At 32.5% G+C, this 21,163-nt stretch overlaps 2 protein-coding genes across 5 annotated transcripts in view; one reads left to right on the top strand and one right to left on the bottom strand.

Annotated features, from left to right (window-relative positions):
• The first annotated feature begins 8,774 nt into the window (after positions 1–8,774).
• The window catches only part of ocm (over compensating males), a 302,029-nt gene continuing 289,640 nt past the window's right edge, over positions 8,775–21,163 (top strand). For 3 of the 4 annotated variants that reach the window (XM_072529887.1, XM_072529886.1, XM_072529885.1), the window contains exon 1: positions 8,776–8,934. The gene's annotated coding sequence lies outside the window, so the exon portion shown is untranslated. Of the gene's footprint in view, positions 8,935–21,163 lie in introns of all 4 variants that reach the window. The other variant, XM_072529888.1, reaches the window with a different exon arrangement.
• On the bottom strand, positions 20,227–21,090 carry LOC140438787 (uncharacterized). Its single transcript, XM_072528436.1, has one exon. The coding sequence runs from the start codon at positions 21,088–21,090 to the stop codon at positions 20,227–20,229; it is 864 nt and encodes a 287-aa protein (XP_072384537.1).

The following is a 21,163-nucleotide window of genomic DNA, read 5'->3' as shown; positions in this document are numbered from 1 at the left end:
AATGGACGAAGTAGTACGTGAGTTGGTCCGTTCCCAACTTCAGGTCGCTAGCGACCGAATGAAGAAACGGTACGGTACACAAGCCGAAAAGGGTTGTTTTAAGAAGAACGACAAAGTCTGGCTCTATAATCCCAAAAAGCGAAAAGGTTGTTCTCCCAAATTGCAGCAGTTTTGGGAAGGTCCATACCTTATTATGGAGAAGATCAAAGATGTTATCTACCAAATTTCCGAAGAGAAAGCCGATGATAGTACACCATAACCGGCTGGCGTCTTTCGAAGGTGACCACGACGTAGATGAAGAAGTGGAAGTTAACCAAGTCCAAGATGTGTCTCACCTCACGTTTGAGGAATTCATGGGGGCCTATGGAGGTACCAGTAAAGTAAGACATGGTGTTACCACTAAAGAAAAGCAAGATCTACTCGCGCTTCCCGATGACTACTCGCTGGCCCTTACCATCCCGGCCAGTATCAAAGACGCACCAGGGTTGGCATCCGTATTTTGAAAGAAGTTCGGTCGAGTTGCAGAACTTCAATGCCAAGTGCCAGCTCCCGGTAAAACCTTGAAACTTCAAGATGCATCACGTTACCTTTTCTACCTGGTAACAAAAGACACTGCCCGTGACCAACCTACCTACCGAGATGTATGGGAAGCCTTACTTCAATTGAGAAAGCACGTACTAGAGTCCCACGTGCAAAAGTTAGCCATGCCAAAGTTAGAGTGCCGCCAATTAGATTGGAGGGTTATCCGAAGTATGGTGGAGGATATCTTTAAAGACACCGAAGTCCAGGTGTTAGTCTCTGTTGTAATCCGCATAGTTAGTGGTGCGGAGAGAAAACCGTCCCTTGTCATTTTTATACAACTGGAAGTTGTAAAAGAGGGTCCAGTTGCCGATACCAGCATACCGTTCCAGTTCCAGTACCGACAAGGTTCCAGGAGGAACCATCTTCTAAGAGGGGGGCAATGTTACGATAAATTATGTTTTCATATTTAACCTGTAAACATGTTATTATTCTAACAAGAATGTTCTCGTAGATGCTCTGAAACCTGTCTGGTGCCCCCTTTTCTTCGAGAAAGGTCAACACCGCTGCGAGCCACGATCAGAGCGGTCTTCCTCCATGGTGTTCGAGCCAATTCATGTCTGCTTCGAGGGAATTCCACAACTAACGGCTGTTTGGTATAAATACGTGAATTTTCATTGTGTGAGTTAGTCGAAAATAAATTGTTGTATCAAATAAGTTGTATAATAAAGTAATATAAATTATTGTGTTTTTAGTGAATTAGAGTAGTAGATTTAGTTTAGAAGAGTGTAATAAATTAGAATAAGTGGAAATAAAGATTAAATAAACTAAGTGTTAGAACCTTTTAATAATAAATAAAGACAATAAATTAGATTTAATAAAAAATACTACAGGTAGCTTAAATGAAAATGAATAGTTTATATCTGGGGAAAAACTCCAAATTCCGTATTTCCCATTGTGTCCGCTGAGCCATCTGTAAAGAATTTTTTAACGAAGTTCACAAAATTCATAAGAGGTTGAATTCATTTTTTATAATGTTTTCATTCAGAATTCCTATTTGTAGTTACAGTTCATATTCATGACAAGGAAGCAGTTTATTGAAGTATAGGTTCTGCAAATAAGGTTGGATTTTTCTAAGAGTTGTTATCAATATGGGTTTTTCCTTATTTCTCGAGTATTTATTGTTCATATTACAAAGTGCTTCTAATTCAACGATTGATTGAATGACAGGGTTGTTTTTAACACTTAAGTTTTTCAGCAAAAATTTTGTTGTGAGCCATTCTCTTTTGTATTTTAATGGCAGTTCTCAGTACCATGTTTCACACAAGGCACGCATTACATTAAGTACTTTACCTATTTAGACTTCCAGCTGGTTAATGTGTGCCTTCCATTTAAGGTTATGCAGAAAAACCATTCCTAGGTCCATTTTATCTACCCGCTCTACATGTTGTCTCTTATAACTGATATTTCCGGGCATTATTTTGGTATTACCCTTTGTAAACAAGATAGCTTTAGATTTGCACACAGAGATCTTCAAATTATGATGGTCCAGCCAGACCTCAAGATTAGCTAAATACTTGTTTATTTTTGATATCATATTTTTTACGTTCACTCCTTTGACTAAAATTACAATATCGTCAACATACTGTATGACTTTAACATTTTTTGGGAATACATTGTGTATTGAGTAGGTATATATGTTGAATAGCATTGGACTTAATGGTGATCCTTGTGTGAGTCCAGTGCTAGTGGTATTTGGACAATGTACTTCTTCTTCTTCACGTGCCATCTCCGCGACGGAGGTTGGCAATCATCATGGCTATTCTGATCTTAGATGCTGCTGCTCTGAATAGTTCAATTGATGTGCATCCGTACCATTCCCTCAAGTTACGCAACAATGAGATCCTTCTTCTTCCTACACTTCTCTTGCCCCGGATTTTCAATGTACAATGTACTAACCCAGAGTTATCTTTTACAAACAGTTCTCTGCATTTAGGTCATACGAGGTTAGCTAAATCATGTGGTATATCCAAATGCATTAATGTGAGTACAGTTTGTCAATACTAACATTAACATATGCTGAATGGATATCTAAGAATATTCTTATTGTACATTCATTATTACTAAATGATTTTTGGATTTTAGATGTCAAAAAGGATAGACGTTCTAAATATCCTTTACCCCTTCTAAAACCTAGCTGCAATGGTCTGAGGATTTCCTTATTTTCTATAAGCCATTCCAACCTATTTTTAATTATTGATTCTAAAAAAGTTTACCTACACAAGACGTGAGGGCAATAGGCCGATAGTTAGGTGCAATAAGTTTATCTTTCATAGGCTGAATGAGGTAGATTTTTAATCATGAAGTATGAAATTAAGTCAAGTTCCATAGCAGATTCTTTTTTAGAATTGATTATGTATTTGTATTTATTAAAGGTAAAAGGGGAACTTCTATTGCTAGGTTGTATACTTTGTTGATGTAAGTAGATACTGGGGGAGCCAAGGAATTCAGTACCTCTTGTCTTGTGTCATATTAGAATCAGGAAGGGAGTTAATTAGGCTATTACGATATCCAGCTATTTTCCTAACTTTATCTCATATCGTCCTGATTGGTGAGTTTCTATTAAGGCCTTCACGAATTTCCTAAAATTATTCTTCCTTTTTTCTTTAAGGAATCTTCTAGCTATAGCCCATTTGTTTTTTACTATTAAATATTTTTGTAAGTTGGGTGTTGATTGGACTTTATTTTGTCTTTAATTACTTCAGCGCAAGGTTCGTCCCACCATGGGATATGATACTGTTTATTGACATTTGATTAGTACAATGGAATTGACAACTGTGCAGCTTCATTTAGTAAAGCTGCAAATGATCGGTAGTTCTCACTTGGAAATGATGTAAAGATGACTCTAATACTGAGGTATATTGATTCCAATTAGCTTTTTTGAAGATTCTTTTATTCCTTGGTGTCATGTGGATGGTAATGTTTTGGACAATATCCGTAGATGTTATTATTAGGTCCACCGCTGATGATCTTTTTGGTGATGGTGCTGTTCTGGTAGATGACCCATCACTAAAAAAAACTAGTTCAAGATCATCTAATGTTTGGAAGATGTTTCTCCCATTGAAATTATTACAGGGGCTAACCCAAGCCTCATGGTTGGCGTTCAAGTCTCCCATTATTATTACTGGTTTGTTGATTTTCTGGATCAGTTCTTTTGGTGGGTAGAGATTTGACGATTTGGTAATATTGTGGTATATTTTTATCATTCTTTAGGGTTCTATTCTTCTTTCGGTGATGTTTATTATATTATTAGGCTTGGATTCTTTATGCAAGATAGGAAAATTCTCTTCCCTGTTTTAATTTTTTGGTATTTGCATGAATTTGGTATTTATATGAAATATTAGAGAAATACATTAGGGCTTTTATTTCCTTTTGTCGTTGAAATTCTTAGCATTTTTTATCTTTGGAGATATGATCATGATTTTTGCAATGAATGCAGTAAGTTTCACAATTCGAGAAATCTCCGTGTTGGATTTTCCCACATTTCCGGCACTTTGGTTTACCTCTGCATTCATTATTATTGTGACCATATAAAAGACAATTTCCACACATTAGAACTCGGCTGATATATGGAATAACTCTCATGGGTTATCCACATACAAGAACCTCCCTAGGCAGTGCTTTTCCTGTAAATGTCACGCATATGGTAGTTGTTGGTACCTACATAAATTGTACTTAACCCTCTTCAAGGATTCTCCTATTTAATCTTTTTATGTAAATTACTTTACAGAATGCCAATTTTGTTTCAATTGCATTTTTAATTTCCACTTCAGATATTTCTTTGCATATATTTCATATTACTTATACCTTTGCAGGATACATTGTGAAACACCTAGCCGGTTTTTTCTTTTGCGATTACATTTGATAATTTGCAGTACCTAGGTTTAAGTTAAAAATTGTTTTAGCAATACTTAAAATGTAGAAATTTCCTATATTTTTCTCTTTTCCCTGTACATATACTTCGAATGGACAGGAATCATATATATTATATTGGTTATTAATTTTTTTTCCACTTAAATCTGGCGGGGGTCAGGTTTACAGGGATCGAGTTTAATGGTCTCCATTTTCGGCTGGAGGAACCGTGTACTTTATTACTTGTTACTATTAAGTATTTGTGCTATGGGATCGGGTTATAAACAAAGGATTGTTAGTAATAGCCTTATTATCTATAAATAACTTGTGTTTTTCTGCAAAAGATGTTATCACAACAACGTTTGAACACAGCAACATATACTTTTAACCAAAATATATTTCTATCGATTTATTTATCAGTCAATCTCACTCTAAATTTTCACCAACCTATTCCTATAGCAGATGTGGTAAGTTTGTTCAGAGGAAACCAGCTTAAAATGACATATAGACTTTATACCTATCATTTTGACCTTAGACAAGGAAAGTTTGACACACGCGCGTGTGTCTAAAATGCAGTTGTTTATTTAACGTGGCGTTTTTGAAGCAATACCTAAAAATAGTTTTATTAACACTATAGTTTATATTGTACAATATATTGATCGTCTATAGATCACATTGAATGATTGCGCAATATATTGTGTCAATCCACATGACTTTGATTTTTATTGAGCAATAAAATGTGAGTAATATTGCCCAATATTGGTTCAGTTTCGTTTTAACACTCTTGTTGTAAACATCGCGGTACGACAAAAAATATGTCTGCAAAGGGAAAATGGGAAGAAAGAAAGTTTATTATAGAGTGCATCGATATGTATCGGTCGTTACCCACTTTGTGGAATGTCAAGAGTAAAGATTATAGTAATAAAATAAAAAAAAATGAACGGTACGATCAATTGCAGAAAATATTATCCAGATGCTGATAAGTTGCAGTTAGTGAAAAAATTCAATTAGTTGCGCACTAACTTTAGAAAAGAATTACACCGTATAAGGGACTCTGAAAAAAATGGTGCAGGGACAGATGTAATTCAATCAACAATTTTAGCGAAATGCAGTTTCTCGTGGGTCAGGACGAACCTAGTGCTTCACAAAGTACTACACAGGAAGGGGATAATGATAAGGAAGAAGCAGATAATAATATAAACTACGTGGACAGTGATAATTCAAATACTATTTCAACAATCAGTGTAAGTATATAAAGTTTAATAATTCAAGTTTACATTTTAAACAAATTTATGTTGCCATGAAACCTGCCCTCGTTATTAAAAAAATGACAATAATTATCTCTGACACTATTTGCTACAGTGGCTGAATTTCTAGAATGAGTTGTACAAAGGGATATTGATTATCCAGTTGTTCTCCAAGTTTCTTTAACAAAATTTCCTGATTAAAAATCTTCTACATCCACAGAATGTACATGTTGTACATATTGTACATGTATGACTGAGGCTGATTTCTTCTTAAATAATTGCCTAAATAGCAACATGCTAAGACGATGGTTTGAGCTTTCCCAGGCGATAATGCAATAGGTGGTTGAAATACACCGAATTTTGATAATAATATTCCAAATGCATTTTTCACAATGCGAAGGGCACGACTAAGTCGATAGTTAAAAATTATTTTTTCCATTGTTAATCCTGTTTGGCTGTAAGGTTTCATGAAATTATCTGTCAGTGCAAAATCGTCATCTCCAACAAAGACAAAGGGTAGTATCTTTTGACTATTTGGCAACAGATCAGGTTCTGGGATTTTAAGTGAATTATCTGATAATGCTTTTTCAAATGCAGTATAATTCAAAACACCTCCGTCTGGTATTCGTTTATTTATTCCTGCATCTACCATAATAAATTCGTAATTGCTATTTACAACTGCCATCATTACAATACTAAAAATCTTTTTGTAATTGTAATAATATGAGCCCGTATGTGGAGGTATATTTGATTGCCATATGCTTTCCATCTACAGCTCCTAGACAATTAGGAAAATTCCATTGAACATTGAATCCATTGGCAATAGCTTTCCATTTAGTTTCCAACTACAATTACAAGTTAAATTGTTAATATACAAACTAATTACTACTAAACAAACATTTAATAAATGTTTTTTTTTTCTTTACTAAAGCGCACAAAAAAGAAGGTAAGAAAACTTGATGAGTCCAAACAATTAATAGCTTTAGCCCGTAAACACCTTAAACAACCACAAACTGATTATGAAAAAATTGCTTTTACTTGGGCAGTAGAACTTGAAAAAATGACGCCGCAACAACAAATTTTTGCGAAAAAGGTCATTAACGACATACTATTTGAAGGTCAAATGGGAACACTGCATAGGAATTCTGTGCAAATTAATACTTTTTCTTCTACATCTACTCCATATAGTAATGTGCAACCAAGTCCTGTCTATTTTGACAGTGCTCAACCTCAACTACTAATCGAACAACAGACTATGAACAAGTCAGAGTCTCCTACTGTTTGTAACTATTTTTCAACTTCATATACATAAAATGTACAGTAAACTGAGATATTTAAAATAAATTTTGTTTTGTGTTTAAAATAATCTTATTTACCTTTATGTAATCCTTCAGGCAGTTTATTATAGCTTGGCAAGTTTCCATTACAATTATTCCTACAGATTGTGGCGACACAGCAGTTGTGAATTTTAAATCTTCAAAGGTATTTCCAGTAGCTAGGTAACGTAATGTTATTGATAAACGCTGACTTGGTGAGATAGCATCTCGCCTAATAGTATGATAGTATCCCTATTTTGAATTTCAGGTATAACGATTCTTAATAGTTCATCAAAGAATGTTATATAAGTGTTGTTATGTTATAGTCGCAGAAAGTTTTGAAAACCACTTGGTTCGCTAATTCTTAAATAATTTAATAAATTTTCAAATTTTCATGAGTGTGCTTATTTTTTTTAACCATTCTTTCATCCACCTGCGTTTATTTTTTTCGTCCCTTGTGAAGCTACAACTAATACGATAGCCCCACAACTCGCCGTTTTTTTATTCCACATGTTGATAGCACAAGTTTCAGTCGGAAACTAATTTATTGTGCAATAGTATTGATTCGTCGATCTTGGCCTACTTTATTATACCACATTATACAATATATTATGGTACAATAATATTGACTCTAATATTGACTGTCTAGGGGCCGCTTTAGAGTGCTAAATCCAGACGGTGGCTCCTGTTGTAGTCCTGTATAATGTATGAATAAGCCGCAGATCGAGATAATGTTTAATTTACTGGAATTATGTCATTTTATCCAAGTGTATGTTTAAAATAACTTTAAGAAAAAGCCATTAAATCCATAGCAACTTCCTTTTTAATTATTAAAAAGACTAATTTACTATTAAATGGCAGTATATTATGTATTATACAAACTAGAATGTGGTAGATGTTTCTGTATATGAAACCTCACAACAATGTGCCGCCATTTTTAAAAATGTCTTTCGAGGTCATAAGCTGTTTTCATCACACGATCGACATGCTCAACACGATATCGATTTATTGTCTTTTACAGTCAATGGAGTTATGAAAACACTCTTAAAGCAAAACCACTCTTTTGAGTTCTTTCTACGGAGCTATTATGACTATTAATTTTATGTCTTTCGATTTTCACAATCCAAAATTCATTTAGGAATGAATCTGAAAGGATTCTTCCGCTTAGAAGAAGAAAGTAATAGAAATTGAAATAAGTCCCCAATAAAAAGTAGACAGTATTTTAATTTCAGTCCATAAAATAAATATTTAAGTAAAATTGTCCATAATACAGTCAATTTTATTTTCAATAATCACAAAAACAATATGCGTCGCTAAGTTAGGTTATAATATTATACCCATCCCATATTCCCCATTGTATTGCTGCTAAAACAGTGTTGCCGGTATCTTGAAATTTATATATACATAAATCTATTTACAAATTAGGTTTAAAATAAATTTAAAAGCTGTGTTAAATAATGCCATAATTGGTGCTATTAATCTGTAACATTTTAATATTTTATAATATAAACATAAGTAAAGATGCCCTTTGCATATTTAATGTTGTTTCGTCAATAGTTCTATACATAATTTTTTAATGCAGTTTTTATTTAAATATAAACAAAATCATAAACAGCGTTATTTTTCCTAATCGAAATTTAACAGATATAACCGTTTTAACAAAATGAGTGGGTAATGATGCTTTATGCTTTAGAAGTCACATCTTTATCATGACCACGTTTCCTCAGACTGATAAACAAAACAGTATACACATGGCAACGTTGTCGCTCTGTCAGAAACCTTTTTATTCGTTTACGTTTATTTTCATGTTGGTGTACGGCGTCCATCTTGAATTAAACTACAACACTTTATAATCATCAAAAACTTTGTTAAACCATGTAAATTTACGCAATTTATGTTAAGAAATTGTACTATACTGTAGCTGGTAAATATTAAAACAGGTAAGTTGTTTTTATTATATTTAAAAATTGAGTAGGAATGAGATATCTTTATATACAAAGCTGTCAAAGTTTCGGCCTTTAGAGTATGTCATCTTCAACCACAGTATTTTTTAGTATATTTTATATATATATATATATATGTATATATATATATATATATATATATATATATATATATATATATATATATATATATATATATATATATATATATATATATATATAAAGTAGTTAGGTATTATTGACTGACACGTTATGTAAAATAATATTTTATTTTACATAACTTAATGATCAACATAGATTTTTAAATTTTTTCCCTTACTTTTGTTAAAATTTTTGTCTAATCTTTGTACAATCTTTTTGTATATAAAACATACAATTGATGATCTTTATTAACAAGGGTTTATATATTATATATATATATATATATATATATATATATATATAATATATATATATATATATATATATATATATATATATATATATATATATATATATATATATATATATATATATATAAATCTTGAGGATGCATTTTAAATATTTAAATATATTTAAATCAACAGTGTCAATAATACCACTATCTTATATATATATATATATATATATATATATATATATATATATATATATATATATATATATATATATATATATATATATATATATATATATATCTATATATATATATATATATATATATCTATATATATATATATATATATATATATATATATATATATATATATATATATCTACGGCATAAAGTGGACTCCGCCCATGTTAAAATTCAGGTTCAAGAGAGCTCCGTGGTCAACTGGACACCGATATACGGAGCTCACTTGACCATTCCATAATATTGGCTCTGTCGATTCGTCAACATGTATAGTTTCATAATTTTTAAAAATTTTGTGGAGCCCTTAAGTACCCCTGTATCATGAATGTATATTGCATAGTTCACGTGTATATCTTATAGGGGTCGTTCAGATCTTTTTCACTGTATATTGGAACCATAGGTATATCGGTTTAAGTAAGCTCTGATAGTTTGGCAACTCTGCCATTAAGCTGTATACTTCTCGCGTATAGTCTGAACGGTTGATATGGACTCCTTATTTTTGTTATCGTTCATACGCATTACAGTGTGTAACAGATATGTATACTATTAACTACCTGCTTTTGGTAGGTACGTGCTTTTCTAAAAATAGCTTTATAGATACAAAAGGATTTCGTTACCAAATTGGATTTTTTTCATATGCGGAAATTTCCTAATGTATTTTGTTAACGTGAGTACGTCTTCATACGTTTTATTTGAGAATTCGATAAATAAGAACTTTTTTTATTTCATCCAATGTTTTATGATATCTTGTATACAGATTTTTATTATTTTATTTCTGGTTTTATCTGTGTACTACATATAATTCTGGATAGAAGGTTATCTCAAAATTAATATTTATTTGCTTAAATAGATATTTTTGTGTAAAAATGGATAGTAGTGCACAAAAAAGGGAAGAATGCTTAATTTACTCAACAAGAATTATACCACCTCACCCATATTACATACTTCTGAATGTTTTATCTCCTATTTAGGGGTAATATGTAGTCAATATAAGTGTAGCTAGTGTCAAATTTGCAATGATCTTTATAAGTAATAGCTTACTGACTGTACTTTACATGTTGAGTTCAAATAAATAAACCTTGTCCCTTCAGAAAAGAGGGATTTGAATGGCAAAGTCAACGAAGAAAGTGTAATGAATCTTTTATCACCCCAGATTCACACAGGTTAACCGCTGTTTGCAGGCAAGAGTCTTCCTGGCAGATTTAAGGAAGATAACTACCATAAGGAAGTTCCTTTTGAGGGTTCAGATGGCGAGAAGCAGCTTATTTTTTTTTGTATATCTTGCAGATGTGTTGATCTATCCAGTTTTTCCTCGATTCTAGTCATAAAATGAGTTGTTATTCGTGGAGTGAATGTTACGAATCTAGACTTTGTTTCTTTTGTTCTCTAGCTACTTATCTTCGGATATTAGGTGGATTAATAACTACGATATTGTAGAGCTTATGTATGGATGAGAGTCTTAATATCCGCTTAATTTGGCTGACTAATTTATAGCTAAATCTACGTGTCAAGTATGTATTGATGTCACCCATACAAGCTAGGTATATTTGGCAGCAGAAGCATAGAGTTTAAGCGTCTACGTTTTAAGAGTGGAAGGGTATATATATATATATTTAGGGATTCTACAGTATTCACTGCCTTCCCTCGCTCAACCGTTTCCATCTCTCTCTGTTGTTCCATTCTCCATCGTTTAGGCCTCTCTTACTCATGGCGTCGTCTACTTCGTTCCTCCAGGATTTTCGGGGTCGTCCTCTTTTCCTCCTTCCTATGGGGCTCCATTCGGTTATTCTCTTTATCCATCTGCTGTCGCTAGTTCTTCTTACATGTCCATACCACTTTAATCTTTTTTGTTCTATATATGTTAGTATGTCTATTTCTATTGATGTTCTTTGCTTTATTTCGTCATTACTTCTCCTATCCATTCTTGTTACTCTGCAGCATCTTCGCAGGCATTCCATCTCTGTTGCTACTATCTTACTGCTGTTTTTCTTGTTTATGATCCAATTTTCAGCCCCATATGTCATAATACTTCGCACTAATGTTTTATAAATCTGCGTTTTTGTCTTCATATTTAGGTGTCTATCCCACCATACTGAGTTAAGTTGTCGGATCGCTGTTCTTGTTTGTCCTAATCTTTGTGTAATTTCTTTCTCTGTTGTTGCCTTTTTTGTGATTATAAACCCCAGGTATTTGAATTTATCCTTTCCTTTGATTGTTACGTTGTCATCAATCTGTAGATCTTCTATGTCTTCTTCACTTGTAGATAGGTACTCTGTTTTCGCGAGGTTAATATCTAGGCCAGCCTTGGTATATTCTTCTTGTAGTTTCTTCATCATGTAGCTGAGGTCGTCTTGGTCTTGTGCAATCACTACCTGATCGTCTGCAAAGCTTAACGTCTATAGGTATTCGTTCCGTACCGGTACTCCCAAGCCTTCGCATTTTCTTTTCCATGTAGTCAAGGCTTTTTCTAAGTATATTTTGAATAGGGTTGGAGATGTGGAACAACCCTGCAGGAGCCCTTTTGTTGTGGTGAAGTCTCCTATGATTCTTGTTCCCATTTTAATGGACACTTTATTTTCTTTATATAGAGCTTTTGTAGCTTCTATGAGCTCTGTCTGTATTTCTAATTTGTACATTGCCTCCCATAGTTCTGACCTTGGTACAGAGTCATACGCCTTTCTCAGGTCCACAAATGCCAAGTGTATATCTCTATTTTTTGCTTTTTTCTTTTCCAACAGTTGTTCCAGTGTGTATATGTGGTCTATGCATGATCTTCCTGCCGTGAAGCCTGCCTGATCCTCCCCGATTTTGCTTCCCGTTTTTAGCTGACAAGTTCGCGGAGAATACTATTTTTCTGGTTCTAGTTTGCCATTTAGTTTAAAACAAAGTTCTGTAAATTACAAAGTGTGTTTAATGATTTCATGACACTATTGGTTCAGGTATATGTTCAAATTTGTTAAAGCGTCTCTGTTAGGGACATTGAAGGAACACACCTGACTTTTTCCAGGGTTTGGCTTAAAATTGATTTATAATCTATTTTTATTGTGTTTAAGATATGATTTAGATTTTTCTCCACTTCAGCAACAAAAGTTTGTGGTTCTGCAACAATAGATGTATCGTCTACATAATAAAAGTCCTAGTATTTACTGGAATGGGTTGTGTAAATGTTATACAGTGTAGGTGCCATTACGGTACCCCAAAGGAGACCGTTCTTCTACGTTCTCAATCTTCATCTTTTCTTACCATTGAGTGATACGGAAAATCTTCTGTTGTTCTATTACCTAAGGGGATATCACATAGATTTTGGAGAAATGTCCTTTAATTTAAGGTGTCGTAAGCAGAATTTAGATTGACAAATACCACTCCTCATGTCTGATATTTTTTATATCCGTCTTCGTTGTGTTGGGCAAGATTTAGTATGTGTGACGAACATGATCTACCCTGTCATATATAGCCACTTTTATCTTTAAATTTAAGTTTTCCTTCTATTATCGGTTTATATTAAGGATCATATGCAGAAGTATTGTGTACAGCTGAAAAAATAAATAGATATATTGGCCGATAGCTTTTGTGGTCGTTGGGGTTTTTGTCAGGTTTAAGCAAGGCAACAACTTTGTCTTTACTTTGCTTGTCTACAGACTTTGGATATTAGCCACTGTTGTATTTTTTTGTCCAAATTTTATAATTAGTTTTGTGTTTAGATCCTCAGTCAGGAGCCGTAATATTGTTCATAATATACGTGGATAGTGGATCCAAACTCAACATCGTTGAAAGGTTTCCTCAGCTGACTGGTTTTGTCCTCTCTTATTTTAAGTTTTTCTTTGCTACTTTGCCGGCATTTATTATGTTTATTTCGTTATTTTCAGCGATTAGCTTAATACCAAATACCCTAGGTTTGGCCCTTTATTTGCTTCCTGCAGTAGAAATACGTCACATTTGTGTTAAGCGTATATGTCTGATAAGCTTAAGTAAAGTAGAGTGTGTGTATCTGTAGATATGTCCTTAATATTTATAGACATAAGTAGAATAGTTGGTCCTAAAAAGGACCGATTTGACAAACATCATATTGAACGGGTGATTGAAGAATTAACCGATTAAATAATTATTCATTATCCAGAGTAAGAGTACGCTCGACTCCATAAAAATTTAAATTTTACATACTGTTACTTATAGACGATATTTCGAGTCAGATTTGTTTAGTAATAACTGTACTTATATAGTCTCTTTGTGAAAAGTAAATGAGCTTGTAATATCGGTTTACAACTCATATATGGATAATAAGGAAATAAACAGGTTAAAATGTGACAACAAATTGCTATATAACAGTACGAGACAATATTCATATGCTGTGGCAAAATCATCATAGTTGGGTTTCATATTTCAATTATCATATTTACATTGATATTTATGTGGCAATCAGCTGTAAAAGTCATTGCCTTTTTTTCTGTCATATCATATTTTATCATATCATATTTTGAGCGAAATTGATCCTAAATTCGTCTAATAATATTAAGTTTTTAAAACAGCTCTGTTTTTATGCCCATTCGTTCACTTTTTGTAAACCAGTCTGTGTAAATATAAGGGATTTATATAATCTTTTCATTTCGTAATCTTTTCGTTTCATAATTATAGTTCTCTTGCTTTTATTTTCTATATAAAGATCATCGTCATCGTATAGTCAGAACGCAACAAGATTCTATTGCCTTTTTGAAAATACAGCCACGTAAATGGCGTTTTTTAAATTTATGTCAATATTTCTGAAGTGCCTTTTCTAGGATAATTTTTTTAAGCCTAGTTCGTTTGATTATATGTAATTGATTTGATAGTCCACAACAGATAAGTATTGATTGTAGGTAGGATAGCAGGTGTTGATAAATATGATGGGTCGGTAGATAGTCTCTAGACTATAAGATAGATAGATAGATAGATAAATCTGACCATATGTTACCTCCCCCTTCATTTGTGGAAGTCCTAAGGACATTTTTTCTCTTGGGGCAACCTCCCAATTTAACTTGGCAATGCAGTTATTATAGAGTCTTTGGATAAAGCCAGCGCAACTTTAGCATTGAGATTTAGTTTCTTGTACGACGTTGCTATCTTTATATATGTGTTTGATCTTGGAATTAGTTCTGTTCGGTATTGGTTAGTACTCGGACCTCTGTAAGTCGGAAAATACCTCTGATGGCTTTTCTAGCAATCCTGGTCTAATTAATACGTTCTCGTCACGTCTCCACATATTAGCACTGGTTTGCTCACTATTTTATATACCCTAATTTTAGGGATTCGAATTAGACTTCTGGATTTAAAAGAGGGTTATATATACATATACATCAGTTAGCTACCTGAATATTTCCTTTTATTTCTTATGTAACAACGTTACCTACGATATCTAAGACGCTGCAATCTTTCAAAATTATATGGCTTTATTGTTCCGTTGTGCCCTAATCTAGATCCTCTCTTTTGTATGTTAAAGAACATTTATTTGATTTTCTCATTAGTGACTATTAGACCGCTTTTTTTGCTGCTACTAGCATTATTTTATAGCATTCTATTATTTAATTTATGGAGTAAATCCGGATAGCAAATAGATATTCTTCACTTTCTCAGAGAAATAATATTCTAACATACAAAATCCTATTAATGAGAAGGATGAGTTGGATAATGAGAAGCATGAGTGTAGCAGTTTTAATGTTTTCGGGACTGCTACCTGGTATCGGGGAGCAGAATTATCATTACCGAGTTATATACCGAGAATATAGGAATTATTGCCTGAACTTTATTATTATTAAACAACAATATATTCCCTAGTAAAATAATCATGAATTTACAGTAAGAAAAATTTTTGAACGTTGGTTATGAAAACATCATGTACATACCACCGGGTTCACTATGTCGATATCCAGCAAAATCGCTGTAATAATGATACGGGAAACCAAAGATGAAAATATGCTCCAAGAAACTCTGTGTTATAAAACAGTCGAATAAAATACAGATTCTCAATTCAAATAGTCAAAAAATTAATGAACAGCTTACTAAAATAGAAATAACGCCTATCTAAGAAGTACTCCATTAACGGCCCAAGGGACAAAGCACTCCTAGCATATGCTAATGATATATATTTCATAACTCTAATAAGAAACTCTCCCGTCCAAAAACTTCAATAAAGTGAAGACGGCACGAAAAATGTTTTACTTAAAATCAACGAAATGAAAACAAAATACAAGCGAATCAACAAAAGAGACCAATTCAATAAATCTCGATAAAATATTAAAGTTAACAACTACAATTTTGAAAATATGGAACACTTTAAATATCTTAGATAAATAATCGTGGTTAATAAAAAAACGGGTGTGGCAGTCCAGTGGGACTGCCGGTAGAAGTTATACTTCTATACACGCGTTCGCCATTACAAATTTATATAGGAGTCAATCTGCACAATCATTACATATTTAATGCTATAGGTAAGAGAGAGCAGAAAGAGAAAAATAATTAGGTTTATAGGTATATGGTGCATCGTTTGCTGTATATAAACATTTGACCTGTAATAGGAGTATAGTAAATGAAGGATTGTATTAATGTTTTAATGAAAATATATATTTTTATTTTCATATATGTATAAAAGGAGTTGAATGCAAAAAAAAATTTTTACGCATACTCTGCAGTAAAATGCATTGTTTATTTTGTTATTAATATAAAAATTACAATACAATACACTGCAACATAATTGAATATAATAATACAATACAAATTAAAATGCAATATTCATAAGTATTTAAAACTGCCAATATACATAACTTACTTTACGAAGATAAAAATAAAAAACCAACAACTCGGATTATGTTGTAAATTTTCATTTAATTTTAAAATTTAGCATTTTTGCGTATATTACATATATTTAATAACATTAACGTGAGGTTTTTAAATATTTCGAAAATAAAAAAGGAAATTCATATTGGGATTCGAACTCACGTACACCAGCGTATGAACCAAACACGTAAAAGATTTGCCAATTAGACATACAGTGTCATACAGTGATTATTTTGAAATGCAAATGCCTAAAATAATTATGAACATTTAATAAATAATACAAAACATATCACATAAATAATAATATTAATATATATTATATTATGTAAGTATATAACATTATATAATATAATATAATATATTTATAATATTAAATATATATACAAAAGGAACATTTTTATTCCCGAGGTAGGAAGAGAGAGAAAATATATCGTATGTCTCTCTCTTACTCATTATCTTACATATGTAATGGTTTCACAGATTCACTCCCGTGCAAATTTTCAACGCCGACCGTGCGTATAGAAGTATAACTTCAATAATGCCACTAAAGAATCACAGCATAATTCAAACTTTATACCTATTTTAATACATGGATGCGAATCATGGACAAAATAGGAAAGAACTACGAATATATGAAAGAAAAATAATAAAAAAAATGTTTTAACCTCATTGTCATATCGCTTACCAATCCGTATAGAATAAGAACATAACTGAATAAAGAAAGCTCTTATACCGATATTGTTCAGGAAAATAAATCGCTTAAGGTAGATCGGACACATGCATAGACGTCAAGATGTCAAACTTGTAAAACTGGTATGGAAGGAAGTTAGCACAGAAGAATGCCACTTGGGCGTCTCAGGATGCAATGGAGAGAAAACTTCCAATCATATCTCAAAAAATTAACATTTCGTTTAATTACAGATTCGTGGAAAATCGACCAACTTGGAGAAAAGTTAGCGAAGACTCACCCAATGTTATAGCGCTACGTAACGATGATGATAAAGAGAAAGGAGAAACAGTGACAAAAAGCAACAAAATGGACTAATGGAGCAAAGCTGCTTCAAAATCTTGATTGGAAGGGATTGAAATGAAAGTATAAGAAATACAATGGATGAGGGGGATTCACTTATGAGGGGCAGAAGCAATATCAGTACTATAATAAGGCGTATAGTCCTGGACTGGCTAATCGTTGGATAATAGGAAACATGAGTGTAGCAGTTTTAATGTTTTCTTGACTGCTACCTGGTATCGGGAGCAGAGATATCAGTACCAAGTTAAGGCATATAGGAATTGTTGCTTGAACTTTAATATTATTAAATAGCACTATATTTCCTAGTAAAATCGTCATGACTTTACAGTAAGACAAATATTCGAACGTTGGTTATGGAAACGTTAAGGACATACCACCGAGTGCCCTATGTCGATATCCCGCAAAATCTTTGTAATAATGATAACCGAACCAAAAAAACAGAGATTAAAAAAGGCGCCAAGAAACTGTGTTATAAAACAGTCGAATAAATACAGATTCTCGATTTAAATATTCAAAAAATTTATGAACAGCTTACTAAAATAGAAATAACGCATATTTAAGATGCAATCCATTAATGGACCAAGGTACAAAGCACTCCTAGCATATGCTAATGATATTGATTTTATAAGAAACTCTCTCCCGTCCGCAAACGACATTAACAAAGTAAAGAGAGTACGAAAAATGTTTCACTTAAAATCAACAAAATGAAAACCAAATACAAGCGAATCAAAAGAAGACAGCAATTCAATACATCTAGATAAAATAATAAAGTCAACAACTTCAATTTCGAAAGTATGGAATACTTTAAATATCTTAGATCAATAATCACGGTTAATAATAATGTCACTAAAGAAATACAGAGCATAATTCTTCTAAAATTTTTTAACCTCATTATTATATCACTACAAATCCGTATAGAATAAGAACATATACTGAATAAAGAAAGCTCTTATAACGATATTGTTCAGGAAAATAAATCGCTTAAGGTAGATCGGACACATGCATAGACGCCAAGATGTCAAACTTGTAAAACTGGTATGGAAGAAACTTAGCACAGAAGAATGCCACTTGGGTGTCTCAGTATACAATGGAGAGAAAACATCCAATCATATCTTAAAAAATTAACATTTCATTGAAGATTCGTGGAAAATCGATCAACTTGGAGAAAAGTTGTAGTTAGCGAAGACCCACCCAGTGTTGTAGCGCTACGTAATGATGACAATAAAGAAATGATTGATGGATTCGAGAAACTTGAGACTTGAGAAAGGCACTCTGGCGAAACAGCTGTAGTGATAAGATACAATTAATTTGGTGAAAGTTTTGAAAACAAAGTTTTTAGTATTTTGTTGTTAAATAAAATGGAATTAACATACGACATTATATACGCTATAATAACTAGACAACTTGTATGATACGGACATATACGGAGAAAGTTTCATGAAACAATAAACTACCCAATATTCGTTATGGGTGAAATCGATATGAATAAAGAAAAAGTAGTAGAGGAAAACTATGGCAAAAGGTAAGAAAAAGTAGTAATTAAAAAATGAGAGAGGTACCTTGTGGACAACATGTGCTTAATTAGGAACGAATTGAGATAAATAATCAAGACGACAAAGAACATTTTAAATTGATAAATCTATACGATTTTTAACAATGCATATTTATAGGTCATTTTCAGAGCCAACGTGCTAATTGTATGTAAAATGAAACTTTTTAAGGTTTTTAATGTTTGTATGAAAGATAAAACCATATGAAACATGACCGTGAAATTTATATATAGTACTTACGATGTCAGTTGGACAAGTATAAAAACGAAATTCGACACTCAAGTGTCGGCGCCTTCTGTAAAACATAGGTGGCGCAATAGAAATTAAATAATAAACTTTTATTTTTAAATTAAGGTCTAATATTTTGTTAAACAGGAATAATATTGTTAATTATTCACATTTCTTTATGAACTTGACACCAAAGATGATTAAAAGTTAATACACATAGTCCATTCACTAACGGTAAAATATTGTAAAAACCTCTAAATTTTAAAAAACCACTGGGATTGACATGAAATTTGGCATACACATATAGCTAACGTGTCAAAGAAAAAAAGTGATATTGTGCCGATGTGTATTTTTGCCCTGGGGGTGGGTACCGCCCCTTCTCGGGGGTGAAAAGATATACATCCAAAATAAGTCCGGAAGTGGATAAACTGACTAATTCTAGGCAACTTTTGTTCTATAGAGGTTTTTACTAAATCAATACTTTTCGAGTTACTTGCGAGTGAATATATTAATTTTTCAACAAAAACACCACGTTTTTGGACGGTTTCTCGCAAATAACTCAAAAGGTAAGTACTTTATGGAAAAAATGTTGTTAGCAAAAATACAGTTTATAAAAAAGTGAAAACAATGGTGTATATATGAAGTCTGTATGCTCAGCAAAAGCAGAGTTATAGCTAATGAAAAATAGCTATTCGTCAAATTCCATATCGAATAATTCAACGTGAAATCAAAAAAATGTATTTTTTACTTTTTTTTAAATTGTTTAAAGGAGTTTTTATTTTTGATTTTTAAAAAAGTTTCTAGCATCAAATGTAAGCAAGTTACGCTCAAAACAAAGTTGATCCCTTTTTTTGGTAAAAAATAATCATGAACATGATCTGTAAGTTTCATCTGTTTAAAGAGCTTATTTTTGAAAGATACTTACATGAAATCCGCCAATTCGTCTTCCAGTCGAATTGTCTCTTAGGTTATAGATTAATGAAGAGATCACATTTACTACGGTACACAGAACATATTTTTGACAAGTTGTGGAAGTCTTTGTGGAAATATTCACACAATTAAACACTATCACTATCCGTGTGTCCAGAACTTGAGTCGTCGTTTGTGTTTATAACTACCGGTTCAATTGGTGGTAAAGTAGGATATTCTTTTTCTTTTACTTGAACATGAGCTACAAAATTTTTCCAAATGTCAGTTTTGTTAAGTTCTTCATTCACTGTTCTTATATTTTGGACAACAACGTCACTTAATTGGGGAGATTGATTCATTTTCCGCAATTCCTTTTTTACACCGGCCCATATCATTTCAAGTGGGTTGAAAATACAATGATATGGAGGGAGCCGTAAAACCGTATGCCCGTGGCGTTCAAAGAGTTTATCTATTACATATTCTTTTTGAAAATTTTGTTGCTTAATTAATTTCAACAATTCCTTTTTGGTACATTTACTAGGTGTTGCCATGCCTTTGTTCTCCATAAATTCTATGATATCTCCCTTCTTGGAGCTAGTATTTGGAATTTTGGTGTAGAGTCTAAAATGGTATGACGCATTGTCCATTACTATCACGGAATTTGTTTTAATATTCGGTAAAAGCTGTTCCGTTGCCCATTTTTCATAAAGTTCAGCCGTCATATCCTCATGATAATCAGCTGATGACTGTTTAATGTTTTTGGCCGATAATAACAAGGCATTAGGTACAAACCCGCTCTTAGTTCCAGCATGTAGAATTATAATTCTTTTTCCTCTCGAACAAGGAGTACTCCAGCAGCACTTTTTGCTATCATCCATCCAGCCATATTGAACTACATCATGGGTGTCAAACCACGTTTCACCAAGATACACAATTTCTCTATTGTCATCTCGATATTCCTTTATTTTACGTAAATAATGTTGCCTCTGTATCACAATCCTTGTAGATTCCATAATTACCATTCTCTTGTCTGATTTTTTATAACTAAATCCGCATTCTATTAAAACACGCCTCAATGTATCAAGG

This window comes from Diabrotica undecimpunctata, chromosome 4, assembly GCF_040954645.1.
Source record: "Diabrotica undecimpunctata isolate CICGRU chromosome 4, icDiaUnde3, whole genome shotgun sequence".
In the NCBI taxonomy this organism is placed as follows: domain Eukaryota; kingdom Metazoa; phylum Arthropoda; class Insecta; order Coleoptera; family Chrysomelidae; genus Diabrotica; species Diabrotica undecimpunctata.
This window is presented reverse-complemented; position numbering and strand designations above follow the sequence as displayed.